This window comes from Nematolebias whitei, chromosome 18 (assembly GCF_014905685.2).
Source record: "Nematolebias whitei isolate Nwh7 chromosome 18, NemWhi1, whole genome shotgun sequence".
NCBI classification, from domain to species: domain Eukaryota; kingdom Metazoa; phylum Chordata; class Actinopteri; order Cyprinodontiformes; family Rivulidae; genus Nematolebias; species Nematolebias whitei.
Genome location: NC_056515.1, coordinates 23017288 through 23026055, shown reverse-complemented (window position 1 = coordinate 23026055; position 8768 = coordinate 23017288). Strand labels below are relative to the sequence as shown.

General features: G+C 38.4%; 1 protein-coding gene across 1 annotated transcript in view; it reads left to right on the top strand.

Moving 5' to 3' along the window:
* Positions 1–2536: 2536 nt before the first annotated feature.
* loxhd1a (lipoxygenase homology PLAT domains 1a) overlaps positions 2537–8768 on the top strand; it is a 28849-nt gene continuing 22617 nt past the window's right edge. Inside the window, exons 1-4 of the mRNA XM_037691986.1 lie at positions 2537–2643; positions 2772–2885; positions 5881–5995; positions 7550–7630. Of these exons, the coding sequence (XP_037547914.1) occupies positions 2625–2643; positions 2772–2885; positions 5881–5995; positions 7550–7630 (329 nt within the window). The 5' untranslated portion in view covers positions 2537–2624. The remainder of the gene's footprint in view (positions 2644–2771; positions 2886–5880; positions 5996–7549; positions 7631–8768) is intronic.

Here is an 8768-nt window from a genome sequence, read left to right as displayed (position 1 = left end):
CGGCACATTTCTTCACACATGGCAGGCAGCTTCAAAACTGCCAGATCTGCTGATGATGTTTTCTAAATTTGTCGGTAAGTCTGAAACCCGCCGATTCCAAAAAGCAGAAATTCCGCTATCATAATTCCAATTATGTATGTGTCTTCTACATCCTCAATGGACAATACGGTCAGACACACCATCTTCCACTGGCCCCAAGAATCCATGGTGTGTCCTGAAGTGAATGTCCATTCAGGGCATGAGGGCCCTCCATCTCCCTGTCTTCTCATCGAGAAAATTTTATCAGTTGTGTTGAGAGACCAGCTGACTAAATACATGATTTACATTGATTGAGCATGCACCAGAATACATGATTTACAGTTTAGAAGATACGTAGAGAGAGGCTCTGAAAAAAGTTCACAGGACAAGAGAGCAAAAAGCAGGAGGGAGGCAGGAGCGGGTGAAGCGAATGTCTTCATCGAGAGCAAGCAGGAAGTGCTATCACTTGCAGTTATGATTTTGATTAAATGTAAATTAATAAATTACCACATTAAGGTTTTAAGTTAATGTTTTTATTGACTTGGTTGTTTTAAAGCAGAACTGAACATTTTAAGTTGAAAGAAACAATTTTAGGTTTGTCAGAAAATGTCAGGATGTAAAGATACTCAAAACGAACAAACTCTTTTACACTATATTTCTTTTCTTTTGTCATAAAAAGACTAAAACCTGCTATGTAAAGTTGTGGAAATGATTATTTATGTTGGTAAAGGAGATTTGACTCTGTTTTTCTCCGCTGGGGTAATCTGATGATGAACAACCAATATGACCAAACATTGGCCTTTCCTTGATGCTGCACTTTATTAGGTGTCAGATGGCAGCAATAAGACTAATGGGATGATTTGGCTCGTCGTCCGCTGAACATGTGAGAACCTTCAGAACAGAGTACAAACAAAATATCTAAATACATACAGTTCAATATTTCAATTCAATGTATATTCAGTTTATTTAAATATAGCCAAGTCACAACAGAAGTTGTCTCAGGGCAATGCACAAAATCATTCACACATATTAAAAAAAGCCATTTAGTAAAAGTTCCCTACTAAGGAAGCCAGCAGTTTGCTTTGAATCTTCACTTGGTCGCAGTCTCCCATCCTGAGCAAGCACAAAGGCAACAGTGGAAAGGAAAAACTCCCTTTTAACAGCAGTAAACTTTTAGCAGAACCAGGCTCAGGACGAGCGGCCATCTGCTTCGACCGGCTGGAGTTAGAGAGTAACAGGAAGGAGAAACAAACAAACATTAAGCAAATAACATTAACCCCAGATTTATGTAAGACTGAGATTAAAACAAAACATGTTTTCTTCTTCTTCTCTTTTATGGTCAAATAAAATACAATTTTTTCAGCAATTAGTTTAAGCTCTAAAACAAAATGTTTAGTTTATTATCTTCAAATAATCTAAGAGAGAAATAATGTCTCAAAATGTTGTTGCAGAGTGTCTTGATTTACACTATGAATTATTGTTTTGTTTTCTTGATTTGGACTGATCAACTTGATGGTTTTGAGAATTAATTTTTATGTTCTAAAAATAAACAATTCATCTGGGATGTTTTGTTTATGGTAAGTTGTAGAAAGTGCTAATAATGGTTAGGTTTAAGGTTAGAGTAAGGGTTAGATTTAGGCTATAGAAAATTAATTCAAGTCAATGCAAAGTCCCCAAAAAGTATGTTTACAAGAACGTGCGTGCATGTGTGCATATGTGTGTGTGTGGTGTGTGTGTGCACAGGTAAAAGCGAGACGCCCCCGGCCCGTAAAGCGATCCTGACACTATGAATAATAGAGAATGTCGCAGCAGAGAAGATAAGTTCTTTGAGCAAGGCTCCTTTTTCACAGGGCTTTCTCCTGCGGCCCATGTGACCACAGAGGTGTCACTAATTTTTCATGAGTTGTGCTTGTGGGTTGCATGTTCATATACTGCCCAGGTAACAAACCATCAGGTGGTGATTCCCCCTCAGATTGGCCTGGGCCAGTATATCTCCTGTGCCGCATGCCCAGGCTCCTCTGAACCCCACAAGCCCTGAACCTCCTTGCAGCCAAGGGTCAAATGAGTTGTCTTACACCATTAGAAACTCAAGGCAGCATTTACGAAACTAAAAGCCAGGGAAGTGGATAAATAAAAGATGCCGTCGAAACAGAAAAAATCCACAGCTTCGGAGGAAACCGAGGAGATTGATGATGAAGTGGAGGAAGCTGAGCCAAACTTAGAGGAAAGGGGCAATGATTTGACCCATGGGGCCACTACAAAAAGAAAAAAGAGCCAGAAGAAACACAAGAGCCCGGAGCGCTCAGAGGTTCAGGAGCTCCCGGAGAAAGAGAAGAAGGTTAAAGAGGGTAGTAAGGTGAAAAAGAGGAAAAAGAAGCCAGATGATGATGCTGCTGAAGCTGATGCTGTGGTTTCAAGTAAAGATGTTGAGAGTGAGCAAAACAACAATGAGGCTACAAGCAAACGCAAAAAGGAGAAATCTGAGAGACCTAAAGAGGAAGTGACAGAAAGAGTCAAGGAGGAAAAGAAAAAACAGAAGAAGAAGCAGTCTTTGGAAAATCCAGAAGAAGAGGAGGAGATGGGGTCCAAGGATAAAAAGTCCAAAGATGCCAAGAAGAAGAAGAAGTCTCACAACGATGATGCTGAGGACTCCTTAGTTGAAGAGCAGGAAGAAGAGGAGGACTCAAAGAAAAAGAAGAAGAAGAAGGCAAAGAAGAGCTCTGCAGGCAGCGATGAAGATAAAAAGAAAAAAGGGAAAAAGTCCAAAAGCAAACAGGTGGACTATGCTGTTCTCTACCAAAATGAGCTGCTTAACTACTACACCGACTCCTCTGATGGATATGAAGATGAATACTACAAAAAGAAAGGTAAGGAACAGAAAAGTCTAACACACTCATTTTAAAATCTCTTCCTCTTGACACACAGGCCTAACAGCCAGAACACAAGTTTCTGCCAACTACTTTGGCTCTGACCAGGGGCCAAGCAGGGGAACCCTCTGTGATTGTTCTGGTGAAAGCTCAGTTATGTTCCACATGAATGAAGCCCAACAGAGGCCCAAGGGCAGACAGGTGCTGGGTGCCGTCCCAGACTCGGGGACTGGGAGCACCGTTTGGGCCACTGGCAGGATTGAGAGTCTCAAGATTACATAATGTATACAAACCGTAGCTTTAATATAAAATATACATTTCAGTATTAAAAAATCCTTGAGTTTCTTAGCCCCGGAGGGGACATGGGGAATTTTGGTTTTGTTTTGCATTCCCTCACAATAATTTTGCCTTTTGGCAAGCACAGACTGGATATCCTTATATTTTGATTTATATGTTTTTTTTGGCAAGTTTCAAAATAAAACTCCACGAACCTCAAATATGGGTGTAGTGTCTGTTTCATTGTTGCTCACGTCTGCGAGGTAAATGGTGAGAACCACAAGGTAACACTTTTTTTGTGTTAAGTTTTTGCGTTCCCACACAAAAGTATTGCGAGGGAACGCAAAAGTATCGTGAGGGAATGCAAAAGTATTTTGAGGGAACGCAAAAGTATTGTGTGGGAATGCAAAAGAATTGCGAGGGAACGCAAAAGTATCGTGAGGGAACGCAAAAAGCATTGTGAGGGAATGCAAAAGTATTGTGAGGGAAGGCAAAAATATGTGAGGGAATGCAAAAATATTGTGAGGGAATGCAAAAATATTGCAAGGGAATGCAAAAATATTGTGAGGGAACGCAAAAATAATGTGAGGGAATGCAAAAATATTGCAAGGGAATGCAAAAATATTGTGAGGGAACATAAAAATATTGTGAGGGAATGCAAAAATATTGCAAGTGAATGCAAAAATTTGTGAGGGAACAAAAAATATTGTTAGGGAATGCAAAAATATTGTGAGGTAATGCAAAAATATTCCGAGGGAACATAAAATTTGTGAGGGAACATAAAAATATTGCGAGGGAATGCAAAAATATTGTGAGGGAATGCAAAAATATTGCAAGGGAATGTAAAAGTATTGTGAGGGAATGTAAAAATATTGTGAGGGAATGCAAAAGTATTACGAGGGAATGTAAAAATATTGTGAAGGAATGAAAAAGAAAAAATCCCTCATGTCCCCACCGGGGCTCCATAACAAAATGCACAAAAGCTGCACTAATAATTCACTTGAGCACATTATTACTTCTTTCTTGTTGTAATTACAATAAAGATGTTGAATGTTTATGTTTATACTAATATTTTTGTATGAGATTAACGACACTTTAACCTGTAAAGCTTGACATTTGTTACTCTGAGACTTAGTTTCTATGGTTCAGAAAATAACTAGTTTTGGTTAAATACAGTGAGTCTTCACGTTCCATTTTTTCTTCACGTTAAACTGAAAGCAGTGATTTCTAACTTTTAACAAACTCTAGACTCAAGACTCTGATTCACAGGCTGAGAAAACAGCATTAAAGAGCGTGCAGAAATTGTAGTACTCAACTAAAAAATATAAATGAATGAATGTGTTGTGGACAATGACAAATGAATGTGCAAACAACTGCACGTCTTGTCCATGCTGGCAGAGCAATTCCAAGATTCAATACGACTGCCTTTATTATGACTGTTTTACCTCTCAGCCATTATGCTGCTTCAGGAGGAGCAGCAAGTTGGCTCTCATCAAATCAGAAGCATCAAAACACATCTGTGCACATGTCATCATCATTATAACCTTTATTTAACCAGGTTTGTCCCATTGTGATCAAAAGATCTCTTTTACAAGAGAGACCTGTCTTTGTTTTGTTGCTGGCCCATTCAGTTCTCTGGCACAAGAAAGAGTTTTAAAAAGACCCAGTTTAACCAGAGCACTCACTTTCCAATTTTATCCAGCATCTTAGTTTCTCCTTAATTGGGTTTTAATAGCTCAGGTTGTTTTAGACCATGTTTGTCTTCTGGATCAATGTCAGTCTTTTAATTTTCTGCACGGTGTTTCTGTTATCTGTGTTTAGCTGCGTTTTTGTCTGTAGCTGAACTTTTCATTCACTCCCTGTTTTTTTATGTGGAATAAATTAACATGTACATCATTTCAATGCAATTCAATTAAGTTCAGATTATTTATTTAGCATCAAGTCACAACAGAAGTTGTCTCCGGGAACTGTACAAAAACATTCAGGTACATTTTAAAATATAACTAGTAATCTACAGTATCTAAGGAAGAAGATTGTGTCGAATCTTCACGTCATCACAGTCTTCCATCCTGAGTAAGCACAAAGGCAACAGTGGAAAGAAAAAACTCTCTTTTAACAGGAAGAACCCTCCAGCAGAACCAGGCTCAGGACGAGCAGCCATCTGCTTTGACTGGCTGGGTTTGAGAGAACAGGAAGTAGAAACAAATAAGCATGGAATGATAAGTCCATGTGTACTTTCTATTGGAGGAGATACAAAAAACAAACAAATAAACAAACAAACAAAAAACATGTTAAGGATAGAAATACTTACAAATACAAATGGGTAGAGTAGAGGAAGGATAAACAGCAGCACTAATCTGTAAATTTTAATGAGTCATATGGGCCATTGTCACATTTTGGTGTTCACCCATAGCACTGAATTTTCCACAAAAACACGTCCAATAAAACAATACACGTGAAATACGACATATATGTTACTCTTGTGTTGTAGCAGACACAGTTTTGCTGCAGATTTATCTCTTTAAATTACCTGGCTGTTATGCCCCAGTTAAAACATTATTTTGGTTTTCTGTAGATTATTAAGCACAGTTTCAGAATGTGATATATATATTTTTTTTTTTTTTTTTTTTTTTTGAATGTGATATATATATATATATATATATATATATATATATATTATTGTGTGAGTTTTCATCTCTTGCTGCTTTCTTTCTTTCAGTCTACGAGGTGGTCACTATTACAGGTGATGTAAAAGGAGCTGGGACTGATGCTAATATCTTTGTTACCCTTTTTGGAGACTTTGGCGTCTCGCCCAAGGTTCACCTGGCAAGCAAGTGAGTGTACAAGTATTCACTGTATTGCTTGTAAATTTTTATGCTAAAAATATACATCATAAGTAATATAAAGGTGTACTGATTAGTGCTTAACTTATATTGTGTGCATATTGTGTTTTGTTGTTGTACATGTTCTCTTTGTAAGCTTTGCAGGTTTAGAAACTTGTCAACGTCAGTACTAAACCTTGTATGTTTTCTATTCTTTTTTAATCCTTCAGCACAGAGAAGAGGTATTTTTTAAATCAGTCTGCCAAATGATGGTTATGATTCTGTCCTTGTGTTTGGTTGTACTGTGGACACAACAAACTGTATAGAAGAGAATTCCTCTGCATCACTAACCTGATTACTGCAAGGCTCATGAGGCAGGACACTGACTTTAAAACAAACATTAATTTTAAAAACGCTGGAATCTCTCTTCCATACAGCTGAAGGAAGTGCTGGACTCTGAATATCTGGAGTAAGGAGGAACTATGTGACATGGCCGGTCTTCGTTTCCTTTCAGAAAGAAATGAAAGAAGACCACGATGTCATGTATGCAGATGATCAAATGACTCTCAAGGGATCTTATCCGCAGCAGGCTCCTTTTATCTCTGCACACATTGATTGACAGATAGGGTTACCTGTGCAGCATATAGGATATACCAATGTATTGTCACCCACTCAGGACCATGTCACCCACACCTTCCAGTGGTCCCATTCATTCACCACAGTCCGCATCAACATGCCTTGTATTCAGTACCTCCATGATGTGTGACTGCTGTGTACCTCAATGAAATCCCATCCACATACAGTACGTTAATGAGTCTGCTTAAAGGAACATGCTGCATTTGTTAGGAGTTTCGCCTTACTCTGATATACCTTAGGTCCTGCCTGTATTGTGTCATGATGGATTTAAACTTTCTGACACGATAGAGGTAAGGGAGGTTTTGATTTCTCCACCCTCCTATAATAATAATAATAATTATAAAAAACAAGGAAAATGAAAAATGCTTTGGAAATTCAGTGCAATTCTAACATTCACGTTGCGTGAACTCTGAAGTTTTTTATTATCTCTTGCAGGTGTCTAAACAAAGACATGAGAGCATGTATTCATGTGTGTTGGATAGTGTTTCATTGCAATTTGCACCTTAAATATGCAATCCAGTAGCTGAAGTATGGAAGACAAGGTAGAAAAGATGACCTTGTCATTCAGACAGAAAGGATTTTTCTGTTAATCAGGAAGAAGCTAATTGATTTGTAGTTTTTGATAAAGGGAGTAGGATGTCCTCACATGGCTAGTGTCATCTCTGTGAGGGGTAGAAGCACATTATATGAGGAAGAAGAGGAGGAGGGAGTGATGAAGTGGCAGAGCAGGCAGTGTGGTTTCATATTATACCACTGCCACGAGACCACCAGGGTAGCTTAAGTCGGATCAGTCGCAGGGGATGGTATTTACTGATTTAAAATTCCACCCCCTTATCTGTCTGGAAACATCTCCCTAAATCAAAAAGAGGAAGACATTTGATGCATCCTTATCACACATTTTAATATTTTTCATGTCTCTTCAATTTACAGAAGCCGCACCGCATTTGAGAAGAATAAGACGGATGTTTTCCGAATTAAAACACACAATGTGGGACCTCTAAAAAAGCTAAGGTGCAGCAAACAGACATGCTACACACAGATACAAGTCACTCACTGCATCACAGGTTCAGCTTCATGGTTATGAATGTCTCACGCAGGACATCAGTGGCATACAGTGCTGGCCTTCATGGGATTTTTATCCTGTGGCAAAAGGTTAATCCCCATCTGTTGTCATGAATTTAGTCTAGCTGTAGGAAGAGTTACGTCACAATCAGAAAGCATAAACAGTTTCTAAACACAAAGACACTGCCCTTTGGTTGGAAAACTAACAGGTGTTCAGGTTCAAGAGCAATCACAGCTTGCAGTTTCAGACTCATCATCTCACAGACTTATCCCTGTTGTCATGGCGACATCTCTACTCATGACCACATGCTACAATCTGTCACTCCTGGCTATTAAAATAACAGCAGTGAAGTAAAGTTTAGTCATGCTGTTAAAAATAACTTGAAAAAGTTTTCTTAATGGGTTGTGAAGCGAAGCTATTTTATCAAACCAGCTATGAATAATACTAAAGCTTTTACATTTTTAATGCATCAGTGGTGCTTCTAGAAATGTTGTATTGGGTAAGGGATGGGCTTCATTGAAAGTCCTGTGGTGATGAACCAAAACCAATAACCAGAATAGAATTTCAGGAGACTGCTTATGTTGTTATAAACTAAATACAGGAGTTAACGAATCATCTTTAGATATTTATAGGTCTACTTTAGTTTTTATGTATTTACAGTCAGTATTACTTATTGAGAAAAGCCCTGTCACTTCTCTTTATTTGGCTTGTCCTTTCCTTTATTTATGTTTATAAAAATATTCACATACTGTAAAACTGGCTAATAGGGCCACTGGAAAGGGCAATGACTTTTTAACCAGTTTCCCAACCCAGACCCCACTTGGCAGCACTCCTGGACTGAATCTGATTTATCCTTCCTAAAGTGTGGTCTCCTTGCAACTCACAATGAGTTATGTTGGAGAAAAACTTTAACTTGGACTTAAGTTAACAGGATCCAGTTTAGAAACATATCTGTCTTCATTCGACCTGGCAGTTTCACATAAACTGAGTGCATTATTTATAATCACACTGTCTCATTGCACTAAGACTTTTCTGAGCTGCGGTGAGGGAGACCAGATACTTCTTTATTAGCACAGAAGAGAATCA